This window comes from Lissotriton vulgaris, chromosome 1_1 (genome assembly GCF_964263255.1).
Source record: "Lissotriton vulgaris chromosome 1_1, aLisVul1.2, whole genome shotgun sequence".
Classification (NCBI taxonomy): Eukaryota; Metazoa; Chordata; class Amphibia; order Caudata; family Salamandridae; genus Lissotriton; species Lissotriton vulgaris.
Window position 1 is genome coordinate 316,080,848 of NC_141685.1, and position 24,540 is coordinate 316,105,387.

The 24,540-nt window shown below is 49.9% G+C and overlaps 1 protein-coding gene across 1 annotated transcript in view; it reads left to right on the forward strand.

Annotated features, from left to right (window-relative positions):
* Positions 1-24,540, forward strand: part of LOC147747112 (vitamin D3 hydroxylase-associated protein-like) — a 455,455-nt gene that overhangs the window by 45,261 nt on the left and 385,654 nt on the right. Inside the window, exon 2 of the mRNA XM_086952363.1 lies at positions 11,042-11,155. Within this exon, the coding sequence (XP_086808489.1) occupies positions 11,042-11,155 (114 nt within the window). The remainder of the gene's footprint in view (positions 1-11,041; positions 11,156-24,540) is intronic.

A 24,540-nucleotide genomic window follows, 5' to 3' on the forward strand; every position in this document is an offset into this window, starting at 1 on the left:
CTTTTGTGATTTGTACAAAAGGTGGGATTGAGAACGCTACCTCCATGGGGGAAGGTACTTACCTGGTCCCAGCATCTGCTACACCCACTGTGTCATCTTTGCCTATCGTAGTAAAGCAAGCACCATTAAATGATGGATACTGATGATATTGTTTTGTCAGGGACGTCATCTGAGGAAGGAATGAATCTGAAATGCATTATGCCATTCCATTAAATCTGCGTGTCCAAACGATCCACTGATTGTGCCTGGTCCTTCTTTGTGGGGGGCCTTGGACATGATATTGCGGTGCATGGCCACTAAGAACCTTAGGCACCCCATCCACTAGCAGTGCGGCATGTCAAGTGGCAATTTGGACTTTTTCAAGGCTTTGGAAAAGTGCTGCAACACCACTATCTGATATTTTTAGCAGCAATGGCAGTGATTCACTACAGACCAGGACTCCCAGTGTCAGAAAAGCGGCTGGAAGTTGGATTGTGGGACCGGCAGAGTGGTGCTTGTGTGATTAATGCAACTGGCGGGATTGAGAATGCCACCCACATGGGGGAAGGTACTTACTTGGCATCTCAACGCCTGCTACGTCCACCGTGTCATCTTCGCCAATCGTAGTGAAGCAGGCGCCATTAAATAATACTGACGACCTGACCACGGTTGCCTGGTATCCCGAAAAACCTTCTGGATCTGCAAAGAATGCAGCTAGAATGCAGTTATGCTGCTGCCCTGTGCAATCAAGCTTGTTTTTTTCCCTCACGTTTATCTTGATGAGCATGCACTCTTGCCCCCCAGTTACCTCCCTCTTCCGGGGCTGCTGCCTGGGCGCCGAGCTGATTTCACCTAACAACACAGCATGTTTAATGGTGACACTGTTGCCCTTGCACCCCCGAGTGTTTTCTTCTGATGACCCAAAAGAGATCGGTGATCAACAGCCTTCCTACCGCCTTATCTTGTGGCCGCCTCCCTTATCCAGTCCTGCACCATGGGGTTGGTTTCCTTGTGGTTTCTTCGATTGGATTTTTGTTTATCTGCTACACTGCTATTTTGTAGCGAAGTTGCTGAGGTGCATGACTTGGGTCCTCTATCTTGGCGGCTTTGATGGACTACACCTTGTGCCCCCTCTCCCAGACCCGTTCCATGTCAAAGGTGATCAGACCCAGGGAGTGAGTCCGACACTGGATGTTGTGATTGCTGATCCTCAGCCAGTTTTTTGACTTTCACTCTGACTCTTTGGTCTCACTTGAAGTTCTTTCCCCTATTCCAGTCTTCCTGACCTATCTACATTCCAACCCTTTTTTACTTTTCCCCCTCTCCCTTTTATGTCCCATAGGACTTGTGTCTATGTTATACTATGCTCTAGTTACTCATGTAACTGTGTAACACTGTTTTTTTCCTATGTTGTGCTGTGCTCCAGTAACTGATATCATTTATGTAACATGCTAATCCTCATGTAAAGCGATCTGTTACCTCCGGGTGTAGCTCTTGCATTCCATCCTGGGAGGCCAACAGTCTTTTATCTAGATCTTGAGCTTGCGCCATGACCTCCAGCACACGTGTGCCCACAGAGTCCAGATCCTGCTGGAGCTTTGCCAACCAATCCAAAAGATCAGTTTTCAGTTGTTCCATGGAAGCCTTAATATCTACCTTAATCTCAGAGTGGATTTCCGCTTTGAAGTCCCTGAGAGAGGTAATTAAATCTTCCTTGGGAAGGGCTAGGGCGCGACATTGTCAGATTGCTCTTGCAGTGTTTTCTTCTCTGCAGATTTTAAAATAACTGGACACCTTAGCAGTGCCTTTTTTCAGTGGCATAGGTGCAGCCCCCTCCCCGTTTCCTTCCAAGTATAAAAGAATTCTAAAAGCGCCACGTCCTCCTGCAAAGTGCACCAGTACATTTTTTTTTTGGGGGGGGGGGATCTTTCTCCTTCAAACGGGAAAAGCTTGAGACCTGCCCTAATACTGGTGGGCAGTGCTTGCAGGGTCAATTGTGGGCATCCTTCCCTTCCGCTGGCATTGAAGGCCTCAGATGCTCACTTGTTGTTAGTCAGCTACCCTGCATATCTCTGGGCGCATAAGTAGGTGGGCTTTCCAGTGGGGTTAGTAGGTTCACCCCTGTGAGCTGTTCCTCGACTTTATGGTGGGAGCCATCTCAGGGTCAGGCATGTCTTGTCTGGGCACCATCTTGGAGTCAGGTAGGACTCATCAGATATCTCTGCTATCATCTTAGCCCTGCAGACCTCAGCGATTCAATTAGACATAATTTTGCACCACAGACTAACTTCTTTCCTGCAGGGGGCACCCGCAGTGGCAGTCGGTATACTTTGCTGGCTGCAGTCATGAGGAATCAGGCAAGCACCGTCAGCCACGCATTGTCATCACCGCTTGCTCGTGTAGAGCACTCACTGCATCTCCGCTTCTTTCCGCCACTTTTTTGTATTTTTCCACCTAGCAGAAGGGATCCACACCGCTGAGCATAAGGAGCGGCAGTTGCCCCGGCAGACACAAATGAATGTTCAGGCTCTGCCGCTATTTTGTGGACTACGCTGCTCCACACTGTACACTCCAAACACGGAGAAAGCAGCACAACCAGCACCGCTCGGCGTCTTTACTTGAAGCCATCGCGCAAGAAAACACTGTCCACACCTCTTTGAGAGCAAGAAAGGCCACTTTATTTAAGACAGGTGTGTACATCAAACATCTTTCCAACACATTATTTATTAATTAATAAAATCCAAATCTTCCAGCTTGACTAAGCATCCCTACCTAGGAGTAACCCCCCCCACCAAGTTAACCTAACCCAAACCAGAAACAACTAACTCTTGAAGAATACCCCCTCATTTCCTTTAACTGCCCTTTGAGGATGGACCAACCCGCTCCAGGCTGCCCACCCCCCACTAGAAACCGCCTACAAAAGAACAAGACACCTGTCCTAAAGTGGCAAGGCCATAAGGCCATAGCAGTACCGAAAAAGACTGCAAAATGGGGAAAAAACCTAGAGAAAAAAGGGGAAGGGTGGGTGGGGCAAAAGAACCTTCCTCCCCAACCTCCCACTAGCGCGTTCCTTTCCCGCCTGCCCTGGACCTCTTATATAACTTTCCTCCTAATCAAGGAGAACACCACCTGTCCTGCGCCCAGTCGTCCTCGCGCGAACAAACCCAGGGAGAGACCGGCTCGCGCACGGCTCTCCCTGGGTCCCTCCTCGCGCAAGAAAACACTGTCCACACCTCTTTGAGAGCAAGAAAGGCCACTTTATTTAAGACAGGTGTGTACATCAAACATCTTTCCAACACATTATTTAATAATTAATAAAATCCAAATCTTCCAGCTTGACTAAGCATCCCTACCTAGGAGTAACCCCCCCACCAAGTTAACCTAACCCAAACCAGAAACAACTAACTCTTGAAGAATACCCCCTCATTTCCTTTAACTGCCCTTTGAGGATGGACCAACCCGCTCCAGGCTGCCCACCCCCCACTAGAAACCGCCACCCAGGAAAACCTTTAGAGTTTTCCTGCCCCACCCAAAGGAAAGGACAAAAAAGGGGGGGGGGACACCACAATGGCACATCCAGTGCTGTAGCCATTAAATCACGCAATTCCAAAAGATAAAAGAAAGACCCAATTGCGACAGGTGGACTCCAACCCCGCAAAAGAAATGTTTCTCAGAAATTTGCAAATGAGGGTGAGCCAACTAATAAATGCATAAGTCTGTACAAAACAGTTTCATCGAACAATTCAATATTTTGCCCGCGCCGTTTCCATGGCTGAAGAAGTCCTCGCCCCAGTCCATTGGAAGCATGGCACAAACGCCGTCCAGATCACCATGGTGCACACCCAGGTTTTTTTTTTTTTTTTTTAAAAGACCTAGGAGAAAAACAAATGTTAGGAAAACAAAGGCGAGTCATTGTCTTACATACTTTGCACCACATCTCGACCTGCATCTCCCAAGTCAGCAAATCTGGGACCAGTCCCACCCCAACCTGCCATCCTCCGTCGCCGCCCCAATCCGAAAGGAATGAGCACCAAATTGAAAAGGATCCCGCCCCAGACCTAACAGCACCTTTCTCAGAACAGCCAACAACTGCGAAACAACAATTCGACTGCCATCAGCGGGACAGAGAATTACCCCCAGTGGAAAAAATGAGGGGACGCCCAGAAAGCCTCCCATTCCCCCACAGGACAACAAGAAATGACAACCGCTCCGCCCCAAGAAAAAACCCACGTACCCCTCCCAACTGAACTGTTTTAGACATTCGCAACCAGAGGCGAACCCTGTCTTGTGCCAGCACCACTCCACCTGTTAATCATACCCGCCCTGTTGAACAAACCCAACAACTCAGAAGCACGGGATGCCCCCAAAAATAACCACACAAAACTCAAACGAAACTTCCGTCACTCAAAAGCGTCAGAACAGCAGACAGCCAACTGGGCTAACAGCAGTTGAAGCAAATCGAAATTCACCGGCCGCCGCAGCCTCCGGGCACCGGCCTGCAAACTACCCAAACCTTTCAAAACCTGCATGACCAGCACCCCCCCCAGCAGGATCCCTCCCCCACCGAAGCTGCCCATAAAAAAGGGGGTCCCTGCCAGCTTACTCAAAATTGCCGTGAGGGAAAGGCCTCCGTCCACCAATGCAAAACAAAATGCAACAAAACGCTCCTCAGACAAAAAACCCACCAATGCCAGACCGAAAAATTGTTCTCACCGAACTGCAGTGATTCCCCCCAATCCTGGAAATAGCTCCGACGGGTGGTGTCAGCCCTGAATGCTCAACCAACTGTAAAACTCTCAATCCCCCAAGGCCCATACGTACTGCGGGATCGTTAACGGGTCTAGATCTGCCCTAGGAGCCAAACGTCGGAACTCCAACCACTTAAAGCGAGATAAAGCATCAGAAATGCAATGAGTGACCCCTTGAACATATCGAGTAGTGAATACAATATCCAGCTGTGAATACCACAACATGAAAGCACGCAACAGTGTCAACGCACGCAAAAAACCTGTGCACTCTGCCTGTTAGCAAGGTCAACCATCGCCATATTGTCCACGCGGAACAACACAGATCGGGTCCGGAACTCTTCCCCCCAGCTGTACAGAGCCGCCAGCAAAAGGAACAGTCCTAAAAAAGCCATGCTGCGCCCCTGCCCCCGCCAATGAACAGGCCAGCCAGCCTCGCACCAACGCCCGTCCCAAAAGATGCCGAAGCCGTGGGCTCCAGAATCGTCCGTGAAGAGCGACACCTGTCAGATAATGTCCTCGTCCGCAAAAACAAGGACACGCCGTTGAAAGCCTGCAAAAATGTGCAACCCGATACCCAAAGCTGCACGGACAGGTGCGGTAAGGCGCACGGAGCTCCAATTGCGTTCGCCCAACACCAACCCGATGAAAGCAGAGATTTCACGCACCGTGCCAGCAGGCAGCCTCGCAACCACAACCGTGGTATCGATGCAATTCCCAAAAAAGGTCAACATGGTACATGTGCACGTGGTCTCATCGGGCCCAAACGGGGCACCCAGCTCCATGGTCATAGCCTGAAAAATCGCAAGGGCCAACCGACACCGCCCAGACCGTGCATCAATGAAAAGGAAAGCATCCAAACAATGACATACCAAAACATGGCCACTGATGAAGGTGAAAGCGCTATTGCAGAAAAAATACTGAAAGTCCCGAAGAGGGTACAGGACACCGAACAGCCCATCGGCAAAACCCTGTCAACATAGAAAACGTCCCCAAAGTGCATACCCCAGAGAAACCAAAAATTCCCACGGATGAATGGGCAGAAGGCGAAAACCAAGCGAATGTCACTGTCCGTCAGCAGCGCACCAGGGCCCACAGTGCAAACCAGCCTCAGGGCGTCAGCAACCGAAGCATAGGACACGCCATAAACTGCCTGGTCGATGAAATCATTGATAGAGGACCCTCCGGCCAGGACAAATGGTGTAGGAGCCGGAAATCCCCAGCCGCCTTTTTGGTGACAACACCCGGAGGGGAAAATTATCAGATCCGGGAAAGGACAGCTAAGAAAAAGGACCAGCGATCCCACCCGCAGCAAGCTCGGACTCCAACATCCTCTGCACAACCTGGGGGCACTCTGCGGCGGACTTCTGATTATCAGACCACCGACCCAACCGAGGACCCTGGTACCCAATCCGGAAACCTACCCGGAAACCCCCAGGACAAAGTCTTGGCCACCTCCAAATCGGGGTATTCCTAGCCGTAGGAAACAAAATGCGAAGGCTGTCCTCTGCCCCCTGTACCCCTCCCTTGGTCCAATTGTCAATAGACTTCGGAACTCGCGGCCGCCAAGCCAATTCGAAATCTTCCTTAAACCCTGCCGTTGCCTGCCCAACACAATGCAGGAGCTCGAACACATCCACAAACTCACCATCCCAGATCCTGGATTCAGTTTTCTCCGATAAATGAGACCCCAAAGGCATCCCAGCACCAGAATAAGGCAATTCGCTTAGGAAGGATACTATCCCCCGCCACCTGCTTCGTAGGTGCCGCCGAGTCCCCTGTCCGCACAAGCCACTGGCGGAAACATCCCCTGCAACATTAGCATGCACCTCCGACTGCCGCACCTGCAGCGGTGCTCGAGCGACTCGCACCTCAATCACCCCATCCCAGTACAATAGATCTGTCACGCTGAGCAGGGAGACTCTCCCCTTGTTGCCAATCGCTTAGGAAGGATACTATCCTCCGCCATTCCAGACTCTAAATTTAGTGTTCTCAAACAAATGAGACCCAAAGGCATCCCAACTCCAGAATAAGGCACTGTCTTGGGAAGGATACTATCCTCCGCAACCTGCTCCATATGTGTCGCTGACAGGAGCATTCACCTCCGCATGCCGCACCAGCAGCGGTGCTCGAGCGACTCGCTCCCCAATCACCCCATCACCAGGGCAATCTTTTTGGCAGGATACTATCCTCCGTAACAGGTTTTGGCACAGCCACCCCATCCCCAACTGTAGAAACTTCCCCCGTAGGTTGCATAGTAGAAACATTCAAACCCACCGGCCGCTCAAGCCTCGGTGCCAGAGCGACTCGCTCACCAATAACCCCATCACCTGTACCAATTGATCTTGTACTCTTAACAGGGAGACTCTCCCTTGGTTTCCACACGGCCCACCATCCATCCTTACCTCTTGGCAACGACGCCGACTGCTGCTGAAAATCAACATGATCCCCTTTAGAAGGTCTATTCCTCACTGCCTCACGTACCGCTGCATGGTCCGCACGTGACTCCTGCAAAATACGAGAAACAGGGGGTTGCCCCAGCCCACCCCACTGGGCCCGTGCTGCCAAAAGCCCAGCATCTTTATCCCTCAATTCCCCTTCTTCCAAATCATCATCTTGTAAATCCAAATATAAAGCTTCTCCAGAAAATGCAACTTGCGCACTGCCACTTGGCAGCGCCCCATCAAGAAAAAGAAAACTGCGCACTACCACTATGCAGAGCCCCTTCACCATCCCCCATCGAAACATTGCCATGTAATGCCATCATAGCGCACTGCGCACATCGCTGCAGAAGAGTAATCCGCTCCAGATAACTCTCCCGTACCCCCCCCCCCTCCACATGAGACAGCCGTATGGTCAGTCCGCAAGCCTCTCACCAGCCACCAGCCGACCAGCTGGAGCCAAAACCGGGAAAACGAGGGCCGCTCGAGCCAGACTGCGAGGAAACAGCGAGAGTGACACCCCGCTGGAGCCAAGGGGAACGCCCACAGACAACCCACCAGGACAAGGCACAACCCATGGGCCACCGCTCAAACCGCCCGCCAGACCACCCTGCAAGGCACTGTGCCCCCACGCAATGCTTGGAAAAACAGCCAGGCTGGATGGCGCAAGAACCCCCCCGCCCCCCAGAGCCCGCCCCACCCAGACCAGCACAGGTGTTCCGCCGGAAACCAGAACAAGGCCCAGCAAGCCCCATAACCGGAGCCCGGGGGCCGGGGGAATGGACAGCGCGGACAGGCCACGGGGGAGAAAACCAGCTCCATGGAAGCACCCCCCGACAGGACCCCACCCAGACCGGGCAGGGAGACAGGCCCGAAAGCAGCCTACCCCCCTTGCAGCAATGGACAAAGGAGAGAGGGGAGGGGGGAGCCGGGGGGGGGGGGGCAGGGGACAGGAGGGAACACTTCCCCTCCAACAAAAAGTACAAAGAAGCACCTGGGGACACAACCAGCAGGGCACAGGGCGCCTGCCCTCTACCTGAGCAATACCAGAAACATGGGTGAGGCACAACAAGTCGGGGCTCCTCCCCCGCGGAGCCCCGTCACACACGGAGGGCTGCCCAGCTGTGAAAGAGGCGGAAAAAACTCCCGACCCCTGCACAAGGCCCCCTACAGACCGACCCCGCCTCCCGCCGGGCGCCCCTCGCAAGCCGGCAGCCCCAGTGTGGGCCAAACATACCTGCTGGTGGGCGCCCGGCACTTCAGGGGAGGGCGCCACGGCACCATGGAAACCCGCAGCCACCACCGGGGGAACAGCGGGCAGGGCCGCAGCTCCGTCCTCGTCATCCTCCGGCCGCTGAGAAAGACACGCCGTGGCCGCCTGTGCCACGCCTACGGCCGCCCTGCGATGGGGGCAGGCCAAACCCAAACACGCCGCTCCAGGAACTCCATAACAAAGGAAAGCCTCTCTCCCCGCCTCTCAAATGATTTGCACAGCCCGCCGCAAAATCGTTCATGGCCCCCAGAATACAGGTACAGGGCAAAAGAACCTTCCTCCCCAACCTCCCACTAGCGCGTTCCTTTCCCGCCTGCCCTGGACCTCTTATATAACTTTCCTCCTAATCAAGGAGAACACCACCTGTCCTGCGCCCAGTCGTCCTCGCGCGAACAAACCCAGGGAGAGACCGGCTCGTGCACGGCTCTCCCTGGGTCCCTCCTTGTCACCGCATGAGTCCCCCAGAACTCCTGGTGGTTGCGATCTATTTGAGCCTTAAAATCAACTCTGAACCGCCGGAGCTGAGGCAATTCACATCACCTCAGCCACCTTTCTTGGCCACACCCCCCCTCTTTCTTTCTTGCCTTCTTTCTCAAAAGAAGAGGGAGGCAGCCAAAGTCAGACCAATGGCTTTTTTAGGTCTGTGTTATGAAAGGCTATTTGATTATACTAAAATGATGCATCAAAGGGCAATGCAGCAGCCCACTTCAGCCATTGGCATTGTGGAATGTTTCTCTTTCACAAGAAGCACATGCACACGCTCGGCGTCTTTACTTGAAGCCATTGTCACCGCATGAGTCCCCCAGAACTCCTGGTGGTTGCGATCTATTTGAGCCTTAAAATCAACTCTGAACCGCCGGAGCTGAGGCAATTCACATCACCTCAGCCACCTTTCTTGGCCACACCATCCCCTCTTTCTTTCTTGCCTTCTTTCTCAAAAGAAGAGGGAGGCAGCCAAAGTCAGACCAATGGCTTTTTTAGGTCTGTGTTATGAAAGGATATTTGATTATACTAAAATGATGCATCAAAGGGCAATGCAGCAGCCCACTTCAGCCATTGGCATTGTGGAATGTTTCTCTTTCACAAGAAGCACATGCACACGCAAAGTAGTTCCCTTTATGGGCGGGGAGTTCTATGATAATGGCTTTTCTCAACCCCAAAAAGCATTTTTGCCTTTATTTAATGTGCTTTTTGGGTTGTTGCGGGCTCGGCAGCTTCTTGAATAAGTTTTACAGAAACCATGACAAAATAATTGTCAAAATGCTTGTGGCAAATGCCAGACAGCTTGGCTTTACGAATGCTTGTTAATAATTGAAGGTGCTCCTTTATAGACTGTGAAGTCTGTGTGGGTGATTGAATATTTAAAAAAATAAATGGTTGGGTCAATCAGTGAGTGATTGAATGCATGAAGTGATGAATGGATTAGTGAGTGCAGGGATGCATGGCTGCATGAACACACTCTAGCTAATCAGCGAGCGGCACTTCCACTTATGAACAAAACTGAGCAGTTGACTTTGCCCGTGCTTGTTTTGGCATTACTGTCTCTCTTGTAATTCAGAGAACAAAGATCCTGAAGCACAAAGGATATGTTGATACACTTTAGCAAAGATAGGGGCATATGTACCAGCCCCTATTGCCACCACAACGTCACCTTTCCGACGTGGTGGCAGTAGGGGCTTATCCCTATTTCCAAGGCAACGCTAAGCCACTTAATGTGGCTTAACGCTGCCTTGTAAATAAGCCCCCTTTCATGCTATAGTTAGTGTGAAAGGGGTGGGCAGTGGGTGTTGCGATGGGCGTTCCACCACAACACCCATTGATGTTGACGCTGCCCCCTATGTACAAGCGCAGCATACATAGGAGGCAGCTCAAAAATTAAGACCAGGGAAAAACTTGTCTTAACTTGGCAAAACGAGGCGAAATGCATTATTTCTCCTCTTTTTTGCTTTTTCCATGTATGTTGCCCAGTGCAGCACACATTGAAAAAAGCAAACTGTTATGGATTGTTTATGTACAGGACGTTCCCCCTTCCTGTACATAAACAAACTGTAAAAAAAATGCCATTTTGTGACCTTCATGTGTACTGCATGAAGCAGCACACATAAACGTTTGTTTATGTGCAGGAAGGGACACCTTCCACTCATAAACAATCCTCCCCCGAGCGCAGACACCCTTGCAGTATGGTGCAACGGTGGCTGTGTTGTTGCTACACTGCTAAGTGTAACACTAGCGCAAAGGGAAACGCAATGCTGCATTATATCATTGTAAATATGGTGCAGCCTTGCGTTACTGAAGTGGTGGAGCAAGGCTTTAAGCCATGACGGCTAGCGCCTCACTCCACCACTTCCTTGTACATATGCCCCATAGTGTCTTTGAAATGTTGAACCTAGTGTATGCATGTTTTTTTCTGAAGCAGGTCAAGAGTCTCTGATTTCTCCTAATAGTACTTATGTAGTTGTTCAGGTTTGGGGAGTGCAGTAAATGGGATCCTAAGTAATGCCCAGAGAAGCGCAGCACTCTCCAGGTAATGTCTTGTCAGTTCCTGTGAACCAATGCTGCTGTAAGAGGAAGGATAACTCTGCTTTTACCCATGCTTCTTTCAGAATTCCACAGTGGACTCTGGGACCATTCTTGCCTTGTCTATGGTGGACCTGGCTGATGGCCTGCAGCGTGGATCCCTCACTCCAGAGAGCGTCCTCTATACCTACATGGGAAAGGTGAGAAAAACACTATGACTGCTGCAATAAAGCTATCCTGTTTCTTTCAGCTGACATGAACTTCAAAATAAAAAATGAGTTCCTCCCTCTTGGATCTAACATTTCTTTTCTGTTAAGAAATGGCTGACAACTGAAGGTGAGCATGCATGAATTCATTTATGAATTGCTAGATTTGTTTATGTTGTGCTTTTTTGATTCTCTGTGATGTCCTCTGATAAAATCCTCAGTGAATGTTAAATGTATGTAAAAATAGGGGGATGCAGTGAAAAGGAAAGTTGCATGCTTTTATGGTTATGACTTGGAACTCTCATATATAAAAAAAACTATGCAGGTTTGTTGACAGCTGCAGACGAATATGGCAAGGGTCTATGGCCCATGCATCCCCAACAGTGTGCAGCAGGTGGTTGGTGCAAGTTCAGACCTTTCACGTATTTCCCAGATATGGTCCTCTCTGGTGTCTCTAGATCGCCCTCCTCATCACAGTGGTGTCTGCTCCTTGCCGCCATCTCCTTTTCGTTGCTGGTTGCAACGCCCTTCATTTTACGTCTTGCGTAGACTGCGCATGGGCTGTCCACACCAAAATGTAAAGGCAGGGGTTTGCAGCGAGGAAGATAGACACCACGGCAAGGAGGAGGGTGGCCTGCAGACACCAGAGAGCAGGTAATGGGTGTTTAGACCTTTTTTTGGGCAGTGGCGCAAGGGCTGAGAGGCGTACTCAGCTCCGCCACAGAGTCAGAGTTTTGCCTTAACTTCACATTTCAAGCGGAGAAAAGAGTGGGAAAAATTTCACAAACTCCACTGGCGGAGTAGAGTGTGCTGCCCAGCTTAATTCCAAGGAGTTACCTAAAAACTCAACAAGATTCTGCAGAGCTCAGGGACTGTCGGAATTCCAGTGCGTTGCTCTGCTCATACTGATTTTTAGCACTGGGAGTATGCCCCACGCTGTGAAATCAGCTTGAATGGCTCCACGCGGTGCCCCATAGGGCACAGCTTCTTTGTGCCACTCAAGTAGATTTTCTACTCCAGCAGTAACTTTCTTAACTTGAGCTGTAGGGACCTGCCTTGACCACCTGCATCGAGAAATCCTGCCCAGAGGCGGTCTAGCACTCATTTATTCTCACTTGTCAACTTAAAGTTGGCAAACCATGTGCGAGAAGAAAAACTCTGCCACATGGTGGGTGGCAGAATTTTTGCTGAACCATTCAAGCAGTGCAGGAAGTGGGCAAAACTCCACAAACTCTGCTAGAGGACCGAGGTTTGTCACTCACCCCTATTTTACTGTCCCTTGCAACCAGGTCTTACTTGGCAGTGATGAACAGATACAAAGTACATTACACTGTCCACTATAAATAGTGTGAGTGGTCTTATGTCCTCCTTCCTACAGTTCATGCTCTCTTGCCGCATCAGAAGAATATTTCCATCATTCGAGTAAGCTGGCCCACCAACCCTTAGTAGGTTTAGCGAACAGTGTATCCTGTCACATTTCTGATGGATTAACTTGTCCTCCTACCTCTAACTCTACCCCCAAATCTGAAGGTAAAATCTTTCACTGGGAGAACACACTTTGCATAGCCAACCTGTGCTCCATCTTAAGTCACGTGAAATCAGTCTTATGTCCTGCTTCAAAGCAAAGGTTGTCTTGGGGTCTTTTAAATATTCTTTTTTTTGGTTGCTTTTCTAAAAATGTGGGGGGATTTTTTGTTTTGTGTTCTTTCATTTTAAATTATTGTTCCTGCTTGAAGTTAACACACACTTTGTATTGCCTGCTATTTGTGCAAAAACTACCATAGGCTGAGTAGAGACTCTCACAGAAATGTGTTTTAACATAACCAGAGTAGATTTATTGACTTGGTTGTAATAACCCCCTCCAGAATGTATAACACCATTTCTTGACAATGCAGTGCAGAGTCTTAAAAAGGGGTGTAACATTATGTCTGGTGCCAGTGCACACATTCTTGAAGTACAGTCCATGAGGTCGAATTAGAATCATTCAGAAGACCCCGACTGCCAGCAACTGTACCAGGAACAGGTGGGGGCCATTACTTTTGGCCAATAAATGTTATTCCGGGAGGTTATCTGAGGTGACAAGGAGACTGTCTATTATTGTGGGATTCAATTTCGGCAAATGTGTGGACATACACTTAATGGTGACTAGACAGATCTATACAGGTACCTACCTAGTGGGGTTATATGGAATTGTGCTCAATAGACAGATTAGATGAGAAAGGGTGCAGAATGGATCCTTGCACGACTGAATAGCTCAGTGTTCTTGCTTCTGATAAAAAGGCTCATAAGAGCAACACTTGACATCTTCTTTATAGAAAGTATTTGATTTGGTTCAGTGCCATGCCAAACATTTCTACTTCATATTGTCTCTTGAGTAGAATGTTGTGGTCAATGGTGTCGAAGATCTTTAGCAGATCTAACTAAAGTATGGTTCTGGTCCTACTATCATATGCCAGCTTGTATGGATTGCCCAATATGCAGAGTACCACTAACTCAAGTCTCCAAATGGGACACATGCCAGCTGTAACACAGCCCATCAGCTAATTTTCCTCTGCAAACACCTGCAGCTGGGTAAGGGACACTTTTTTCAGAAAGCTTTCTTTGGTAACACAGGAGGGAAATGGGTTGAAAACAGTTTGTTCTCCAGGCTCAGTGAACATTTCTTGAGCAGGGATGTCACTGCAGCAGGTGGAGGCCTTTGCTGTCAGTATGATTCTCTCTATTGCACCTCCCTTCACCAGATGGGTATTACTGGGGTTCAGTGTATTAAAACTTGTGAGCACATCTCACCTGTTATTGAGATTCATTCCTGTCGAATTTTATTCATGCGGCGCACTAGTACATGTGGGAACTTGAGGAGAAACTGCAAATTTGATTACAAAAAGTTATATTACAATGCACAAGATTTTATTTAGTGGAATCTGTATTATTTAACTGAAATGAGAAGCTGGCTGGCATTTGTTTTTTCGGAAACGACAGGCTGGTGTTCGGGAACAGAATTGCAGCATTTCCATATTCTGCTTTGAATAGATATTTTAGGGATATTTCACGATGACCTGGTAAAACCTTTATTTGATGCTATTTCGCTGGTGCCAAAGGGCACTTGCCGCTTATTTTATAATTAATCTAGAGGCATTTCAACTCCTATATTGCAGACAGATTTATGTGACATTATCCAGTTTTGCTGCCTGAGGCAGTATTCTTAGTATTGCTATTTGAGGCATGAAGGATTGGCAAAACCTTACAGATGTGTCTGATGTCTGAATCTACATGTAGTTCTATATCCTTAGCCTACAAAAACAGTCTAACCTTAGCTCGACCCCGCTTTATAAAGATTGAAGGTAGGAAATGTAATAACTTTTCAATTCCTCACCCTGCCTCAGCCAAGAAAATCTCCTCTTATAATCTATCTCTGAAAATGTACTTGTAAGGGGCAGGATCATGATAAGAAAGGAGATGGATATTGCAAGTGGTGAAAAATTAGATAGGAGGTCGGTTCAAACTACATATCCAGATAAATGCTGCAACATTTTTACCAGGATTACTTGAGAGTGAATCCATCAATATCTCTGGGAGGATCAGACTTTTCAGTCTTGCTATAAAAGTATGTGCATAGTTTACGAATGTATTTCAGAACTTTGGGACTTGTTTTTATTATTGTATTTCAAAATTGTGCTGTGCATGCATAATTGTGCCCATTTTTACTCCATATTTTCCTTTTCCTAGTTCCATATGAATATAAGCACCTATTTTGCTTGAATGAGTGCTCTGGCAGGTGCAAGATGGATGGGGAAAGGCTGAACGATCCTTGTAATTTCCACTAATTTGCAAATAAACTAAATTCTCTTTGATAAGTCAGTCAGTCAGTCAAACAAAAGTTTATTTGGACTAGTTAGTCCTTAAACATTTAAAATCTCCATACATACAGACTCTTATAATCTCAAATCTTAAATAAAATCTGTCATAAAAGTTAGTAAATTTAAAATTCATAAAACATTTCGTTTATCTGCATAAAATACTGTATATCAGTTAATATTTTAAAACAGGTTTTTCAGCTCTATTCACATTTAAGGTTTTTTCTCAACTTTTTGAATAAGCTTCCCCATAGCGCAAGCTATATCTAAGTTACTCATTTCAGTTAAAAGACGTGCTGCTTGAACCCTATTTCTAATACCATATGTTTTAAAAATCGGGCATAAAAAAACACTTTCCGTATATTCAACATTTTCTGACAGTCCAATAAAATATGTAACGTATCGCAAGTAGTACCCAGCATGCAAACACATGTCCATTTACTGCCAATCGTAGCTTTCTTTACCCCGTTGTTTGCATAGCAAGGGTTAACATAGATTCTTAGTTTTAGCAATTCTCTTCTTATCTGCTGATATATATGGGAAATGTTGCTAATTTTGCCACGTGTTGGCCAAAAAGGGTACTGATTTTTTTCCCCTTAGGATAATCTTGATCGTGATCTTGAGAGATTTCTTTCCCCCTGGGCCCTGAGTTCCCTATTATCCGCCTCAATTTGTAAGGCCTGAAGGCACAGCTTAATCCTCACAAAGCTACAAGCTTTTGTTAAAGTTTCTCTTATCGTTTTTGCCCATCTTAACTCGCTATTCAATATCTCCTTTCTAAACCACTGCCAAATTTGTAGTTCTTCTCCATCGCCCAGACGTTGCCAAAATCTTAGTAGCGCTGTACTTGGCAAGATATCCCATGACATCATTCCTGTTTCTAATCTTATTGCTTGGACCATTGAGGACATGGGCAGCGACAATACGTTTTACAGACATTTCCCCTCTTCGAGATCCTAGCTGTTTTGGCTACTCAAATATAATAATTTTGATCCATATAGGAATTGTGGTGGTACCATGGCAGCATAAGCTTTTAAAACCGGTCTATCAGACTTTTCACTGTACACGCCATTGAATTTATTTAGACCACTGACTGAGGCTGATGCCCTCAGTTGTAATGCATCCAAATGCGTATGCTAATTAAAACTTTTCTCGAACCACATCCCTAGGTATCTATATTCATTTACATTTTCTAGCTTTGTGGGGCCCAAATACCAGTTAAACTTTTTTTTTTTTTTTAAACCTTTTTATTCGTGGCGTTCAACAGAGAGTCATGACAGCAACAGCAACGAGAATCCAATACATCAGTATTCACGGTACATTCAATGGATAATCATCAACTTTACAAGGGCTGGTACAGTGCAAGCACATCACTCCGCGTCCTGCAATGGGAGGCCAATCCACAGGGAACCCACCCCCCATCCAAACAGGGGTAGAAGGAGCGGGGAGACCACCCCACCCTCGTATACAGGTGCAATGGCAGGCAGGGAGGAGAATTATCACCTAACCCACCGATCCATGGTCGTCTCAGCCCCGCCCGGTCGCCCAGCTACGTCGCCCCGTGCAGTGGTGTGTCATCTGTGCTTCAAGAGAGCGTGGTCCCGCTTAGCACCTCAGTGGACAGTCAATGTGAGGGCAATCGGAATGGAGTACGGCTTGAATCGGTGCACAGCGCCCAACAGCCCAGATGCCATCCTGAACGACGTGCATCTGCAGGATCCAGCGCATACATCGGTCCCCATCGGCCTATTGTGTCAGATAGTAAGGAGGAGTAGAGAGACCTGTCGTCTAAGCTGTGCCACATGATCCGTAAGCATCCCGGACCTCCCACCACCACCGCAGTAATAATTGCACCATCCCACCCCGATCAAGGTGGGTCAAGGCCCTATCTATCGTGTGAGAGAAAGTATGGCGAGTGTGGTGTAAAGCACCTATATAGGCTCACGGGCCCGGCATCGGCTCGTCATCCCCAGAGGAGTCGCTATGAGTCGTCTGAGACATCCAGTATACCTGTAAGGGGGACCAAAAGTCACTGGGTGTGCATCGGGCAGGCAACAATTCCGCGTAAACGCCATGCTGGTCCTGGCAATACGTGAGGTCGTCCAGCCATTCCTTACATTTTGGTGCCCTGCCTCTCCCCCACCTGCAAGCAATCCTCCTCTTAGCGAGTAGCAACGTGATATCAACAAATCTACGGTCCGACTTGGGTACATTTCTGGTATATCCCAGCAGCATCACCACCGGTTTCATGGAAAGAGGGCCAGCAATCATTACTTGGAGCGCAGCATGTACCTGCTCCCAGTATGCCTGTATCGCTTCACACTCCCAGGCCAAGTGGAGGAAACCCGCGCTCTCCGCCCGGCATCTCGCACATCTATCGTCCTCCGAGAGGTGAAATCGCAGCTTCCTGACTGGAGTATAGTAATATCTCTGTACGAACTTGTAGTGGATAATTTTCAATCTACAGCTGGAGGAGACTTTGGCAGTGACCGAGCAGCAATACCTCCACTGCTCATCAGTGAGTGCAGTAGGTAGGTCAGAGTCCCAGGCGACACGCGCCTTAGACAGAATCAATGGGCGTTGCTCACGAATGGCAGCATACAGCTTTGACACCTGCCGTCCGATACGAGCAAGGTGTGCAATGGCAATACCGTACCCGGTTCCTCCGGGAAGCTAGGGAGTATATCCCTCATACCCTGACGGAGTCGAATGTAATAGAACACCTCCATAGGCGTCGGGGGAGTAGTCCGGAAGATCTGATCCTTGGTGCGGAACAGCCCATCCTGAAACAGGTCACCCCAGGTATTAAGGTGTACGCGATTGCACATGGATCAAAATCCAGTTTCCATTAAAAGCGATAGCTTCGGGTGGTACGCAAGGGGCATTGCCGGTGAATAGAGCATAGGGGCTCCCAGCAGTTTAGTCACTCTCCGCCACGAGTCTATAGTACAGGTAACAGTGGTAGCAGGCGTCTCCACATCACCAACCATCCCCATCAACATGCCCTTGAGCGGCAGAGGGTGCACAATCCAGTCCTCAGCAGCAACCTGAGGCATAAAGGGAGTGGGGCTAACCCAGTGGTAAGCATGCTGAGCCTGAGCACTGAGGTAATATGCCTCCAGATCTGGTATATCAAAACCACCCCTATCATATGGCTGCGTCAAGACATTCCAACTAAGGCGAGGCTGCTTACCGCCCCAGAAAAGGCGAAGCAACTCAGAACGGAGCCTTTTAAAAAAGTAGGCACCCGGGTAATAGGGTATGTTTTGAAAGAGGTATAGGAAACGTGGGAGGATGACCATTTTTATCAGGGAGGCTCTGCCTGCCATCGACAGCGGGAGGGCTAACCAGCGGGTTACGTTGTCGGTCAATCGTGAGATAGCCACCCCATAGTTCAGCCGGATCGTGTCGTCCTTATTGAGCGACACTTCAATGCCCAAGTACCTCAAGTCGGAGCTGCACCACTCCAACGGGTAATCTAGAGTGAAACGGGTTACGGAGGTCGTGAGGGGGAAGAATTGCGACTTCTTCCAGTTGATGTGCACTCCGGAAATGCCACCGAACAGCACAAATTCTCTCAGAAGCGGGTTGAGGTGGTCCTGTGGGTGCCGCACATACAAAGTGACATCATCCGCATAGAGGGAAATGCCAATCTGCCTTTGATTACAGTTAAAGGCGCTGGCCTTATGTAATTGCCGGATCCTGCAGGCCAGCGGCTCGATTGCCAGGGCAAAGAGCAGGGGTGACAGGGGGCAGCCCTGCCTAGTTCCCCTCGTGATCGTGATCTGTGCCGAGAGCACCCCGTTGACTACGACCCTGGCGACTGGAGAAGTATAGAGCAGCGTCACCCAGGCGATGAATATCCGGGGGAACCCCATTCTGCTCAAGATGGCCAGCAGATATCCCCACTCCACCGAATCGAATGCCTTGGTGGCGTCCAGAAACACAGCAGCGACCGGCAGGTCGGGCGAAATGGTAGGTATGAGGGAGAACAGGGTGCGGAGGTTATGGGACGTGGCTCTTCCTGGGACAAATCCAGATTGATCCGGCAGCACCAGGGTATTCATAAGCAGGGACAGCCTAGTCGCGAGCACTTTTGCCAGAATCTTTGCATCGCAGTTTAGCAGCGACAGGGGTATATAGGCATCGGTATCCACCGGGTTCTTCCCTGGTTTCAGAAGTGAGGTGATCGCCACCTCCCTCATAGAGCCTGGCAGTATCCCCACCTCTAGCGACTCCTCAAAGACCTCTTTCAGTACCGGTGCCATGATGTCAATGTAGCACTTATAGAATTCGGCCGGTAGACCGTCCAGCCCAGCAGCTTTGCCATTACTAAGTGACATGATCGCTTCCCGGATCTCATCCAGCTCGAAAGGGCAACCCAAGAACGCCCTGTCGCTATCACTCAGCCAGGAAAGTGCTATGTCATCTAGGAAATTTCCAAACTACACCTCGCCCGCCTGCTGCGTGGAATATAGCCGTTTGTAGTGCTGCAGGAAGGTGTCCTGAATCCCTTTAGAGTCCTGGTAGGTCCTGCCCTCGCTATCAGAGATTTCTAAGATATGTGTGGCGAATCGCTGGTGCCTAGTGAGTGCCGCAAGAACTTTCCCCGGCCGATCCCCCTCGCAATAGCGCCTAGCTGTCCAGTATTTGCCACGGAATTTCACCTCCCTGGCCGCCTCTTCCTCAAAAGACGACAGTTTGGCCCTGAAGGCCATCGCTAGGTCAGGGCAAGGATTTCCGACCATCTCTGCCTCTAGCGCCTTAAGCTCCGCCTCAAGTGTAGTCAACGTGCGTACTATTTCCCTTAGCATGCCACAGCTCTTAGATATTGTGACACCTCTCACAGTCACTTTAAAGGCTTCCCAGATCGTTTCGACCTTATCAACAGACCCCTTGTTCCTAGGGAAGAAGGCTTCAATCTCCTCACCAAGTTCCTGTTTAAAGACAGGGTCAAGTAGGGCCGAGGGGAAGAGCCGCCACGGCGGCCGCGGTCTTGCATAGCCAGGCATCTCCAGAACGGTCAATACAGGGCAATGGTCCGAGTAGGTACGAGGTAGATGTTTCACCCGAACGACTCCCCCAGCTAGGCCCCGTGAGATAAAGCAGTAGTCGATCCTTGCCCATGAGCGCGCGTGTGCAGTGAAGTGGGTACCTTCCCTAGCTGCCGGGTGTAAGTGCCTCCAGCTATCCAATAATCCTGCCTCTGTCAGTATGCCCTGAAGTGTGTCCCTAGCTTTCGTGTTGTATTGTCCACTACCGTCTGAACTGTCCGCCCCTGGATGTAGTGATAAGTTGAAGTCACCCCCCCAGACTATGTGCGTGGCTTCGACCTCTAGGACATGACCCCACAACGTCAAGAAAAAACCAGGTGTGTCGACATTAGGTGCATAACAATTTACAAGCATTATCACATCAGTGCCCAGCCTCCCCCAAAGGATCACATACCTCCCCTCATTATCCACCCGCACTCCCAACTTCTGGAACGACAACCTTTTATTGATCAGAATGACCGTCCCCCTTGAATAGGTGGAATAGGAAGAAAACTCTCTCACATTCGCCCATCTGTTTGCGAACTGAGGGACATTACGTGGGTTCAGGTGGGTTTCCTGGAGCATCGCTATCTGCACATGATGCCTATCTAAATATGCAATTACATTCCTGCATTTCCGGGGGTCATTAAGGCCTCGTACATTCCAGGACAACATGGATACAGTAGTCAAAGCGCGATCACCCGTGTTTATCACCATATCCCTGAAACAAGCAAAGGTCCAGTGCTCCAGCCCTCAGTGGGAACGTACCAAGTACCAAACTACCCGCTGTCCAGAACAGTCGCTTCTCTCGATCATCCATGCTGACACATACCTGAACCTCAGTCCTAGCATACACGCCATGAACGTCATCCTCAAGAACATTCCCATTCTCAACAACACCCATCCCAACTGTCAAACACCCCCCCACCCTCCACACACAGTAACACAACCCCCGTACCACTAGTCCTCCCCCAGCCCACTGAAGCAACCCAAACTTGCCAGTATCGTGACCCCTCCCCCCACCCCATACCCTATACTCAATAACCATAGAAAAACCATGTGGGGAATCCCCTCCCAGGGGCAGAAGAGGTACGCACCCATACACCCCAACACTCCCCTCCCGCCCCGCATACGCCATATGGGGAAGACAGAGAAGAAGGGGTGGTGCCCGGCATATATAACCCCTGCAGGTTTTAGCCCGTACATCAAACCATCATGCCTCACCACCGCTTCCCAATCGGACAAGTTACCAATCAGTTCAGGCAGACCGCCCAAATATCAGCTGCTGCCCACACTGTCTCCTGTATCGCCACCAACTTGCGCAATCCAGGAACTGTCCCAGCAGCGGGGTAAAGTGTTCAACTCCAGTTACCTCTCAGCAGCAAGTCTACAATGCAAGAAAGCAGTCATCAATGTCTCCACAGGTAGGCCAGGGCAGCCCCAGCGCAAGCAGGGCACAGAATCCGAAACAAGCATCAGTAGTTCAACAGGGAGCCAGCAAGCAAGTGTTCACAAGGACACATTCATGACTCATCGTGCTCGGCAGGATTCCCACCCGCCTCGTCTTCCTCCTCGTTACGCCTGCCCCTCCTAGCAGTGCGGAGTTTCTTAACGTAGTCCTCAGCGTGCTGTGGGTTCGTAAAGAAATGTTGTTTGCCCTGATGGGTCACCCTGAGTCGCGCCGGGTACAGAAGTGCGTAATCCACCTGCATGTCTCTCAGCTTCTTTTTCACATCCAAGAATTTCCTCCGCTGGTCCTGCACCATGGGCGTGAAATCCAGGTACAAGGAGAACTGCACACCATCACAGGCCAGGGTCCGGCTTGTCCGTGCTGCGCGCAGCGCAACATCCCGATCGCGGTAGTTAAGCAGCCGGGCGATGATAGGCCGCGGTTGCGCCCCCGGCTTGGGAGTCGGGCCCAGAGAGCGGTGCGCCCTTTCGACAATAAATTGATTAGAGAAGGCCTCCTTACCCACTGCAGTGATTAGTATGCGCTCAACATAGTCCTCCATACGTCCAGTGTTGGTGGACTCCGGAACCACCGTGACGCGAATGTTATTGCGTCTGCTCCTCGCCTCCAACTCCTCATTCTTCGCCGCTATCACTCTGAGGATATTGTCCATGCGGGTAAGGCGCGTTTCGTGGGTCGTGGACGTGTCTTCTGCAGTGGAGATGCGACGTTCCGCCTCCGTCAATCGCTACTCGTGGACCTCCAGTTTCTGCGCCACACCATCCATCCTGGAAGACAAGCGGTCAACCTTATCCACAATAGTGGCGAAACCCTGTCGCATCTCATCTATTAGCAGTCACAATTCTGGAGCCATGGGTGCAGGGGGGGGCTCAGTGCTCGATGGTCCCGGGGCACCGCCGGCACCCGTCGTGCCACGCAACGTTTTTTTTGCGGTCGCAGGTTCAAAGGAGAGCTTGGGCTGTTTAGCATCGTTCTTGCCCATCGTGCCCCGCCTGTGGGCACCCAATGGGGCCGGTAAGTGGCAAGAGGTCCCATGCTCCCCTCCTCCAAGACAGTCAGCGCGTCTCAGCGGCCCCCCGCGTGGCGGTCACGCACGAGGCGATGTCATCAACGTGGGGAAACAGACCAGCAACGCCCAATGTTCCTTTCGCTCCCCCCGCACTCCGTCTCCAGTGATTAGGGCCAGCCGGGGACGCCCGCGATGGAAGGCGGGCAGCGGAACGTCGGGGTAGAGCCAGGCAGGCCCGAGCAGAGGGAGCACCCGGGGGGGGACGGGCCGCGGGGCGAGGGGAGGATTGATGCGCCACCAGTAGTACCTGCAATATGGACCCCTCCGATGTCTTCCGGCGGCTGTTTGTCGCTCCTCAGGCCGCCGCACCCGGGTGCAGCGGGGTCTTGGATGGATCCCGGGGGATCGGCAGGGAAGCGTGTAATTAGGCCGGGTAGAAATCAAACCCCTTCGCCAGGCCCAGGCGAATATTGCCGTCTCTGTCCGCTACTCCGGCCGGTCACCGGAGCATTGTACTGCGTCTCCACACGCTGCAGTGGCCCCAGAGGGGGAGAGCCTCACCTCCGCTTGCACCCGGTGAGCCGCCAGCAGACCGCCCGCCCTTCAGGCCGATCTCCGTGACTTCGAGGCCTAGCCGCCTCGTGGCGAGCCGCGGTCTCGCGTAGCCCAGTGTCCAGGCCGCCGCAGTAGCCCTCCGCAGCGGCGCTTCCCGGGGAGAGTTCTCGGCGTCGTAACTCAGGCGTCGGACCTCAGATCCCCACCAGAATCGGACGGGCACTGCAGAACAGGTAGGTCTACCCACGGTGTGAGTTCCAGGTGTCCACCTGCAGGGTAAGCGGATAAATTAAGGATGTTTCTGGCCAGGCAGCCAGAGCCTCACTGAAGTGCGGCCATTAGCTCGTGCGCCCTCTAGCTCCCCCAATACCAGTTAAACTTTAGTTTTCTTCTCCCAAAGCTTAATACCTTTGTCGTGTCCATATTTACCACTCATTTTTTACGCTTGCTATATTCATTGAACATATTCATATTTCTTTGCAGACCCATCTCTGTTTGATCTCTTATTATGAGATTGTTTGCATATAAAAGACAAGTAATGTTTTTTCCGTTTAGCTTTGGGCTAGCCCCTCTTGCAGTGCCTAAGACTGAGCGTAAGTCTGCTATGAATAGGGAAAAAAGTAGAGGGGCCAATACACACCCCTGTCTTATCCTGTTTCCAATTGGGATTTTCTGCGATGGCTCCCCTCTATATCCACAATGATTAGCGCCCAATTATGAGTATGTAGAGCTTTCATTAACTTTAGCAGATCCAATGGGATGTTATATCCGAGCAACCTCTCCCGCAATGTTTCACTGTCTATCAAGGTCAGACGCTGCATGGAAGTCTACTAAGCAGCAGAACAAACTGCCACTCTGCTCAATATACTTCCTCGCGATTGACCATAGCGTAAAACGGTGGTTGACTCTAGATTGCCCCTCCTTAAACCCCCACTAGGGAACTACTTGGTTTACTTCAGCCCAGTCCTTAATTCTTTCCAGGATTATTTTTGCAAATAATTTTTCTCCACCATCTAATAAAATAATTATTCTATAGTTCTTTGGGGCTTTGATGTCGCCTTGTTTATGGATGGTCCTTATAATTTCTCCTTTCCAATTTTCTGATATAAGACCAGTATTAAGGATCCCAAGGAATCTTTTGGAAACAAATTCTGCCCACCACTCTAGTCTATTTGTTATGATCACAGCGGGGTGGTTGTCTGCTCCTGCAGCTCTAGTCAAGGTAAGGTTAGATGTGTTTTTTTTTATATTTCTCGGTGTGAAGTGTTCCTTGATTTCTTCTCTCACACCTGGCCACACTATAGTTCTCACTCTCTCTTTTGCTGGCCATTTCCATACATTTCCCCTAAATACCTTACCCAATCATCTTCTGGTACTACGCAGCTCAGGGACCCTAATGTGTTGCCTGAGCTTTCTTGGATCAGCTTCCAAAATAATTTTATGTCTTTGGATTCTAT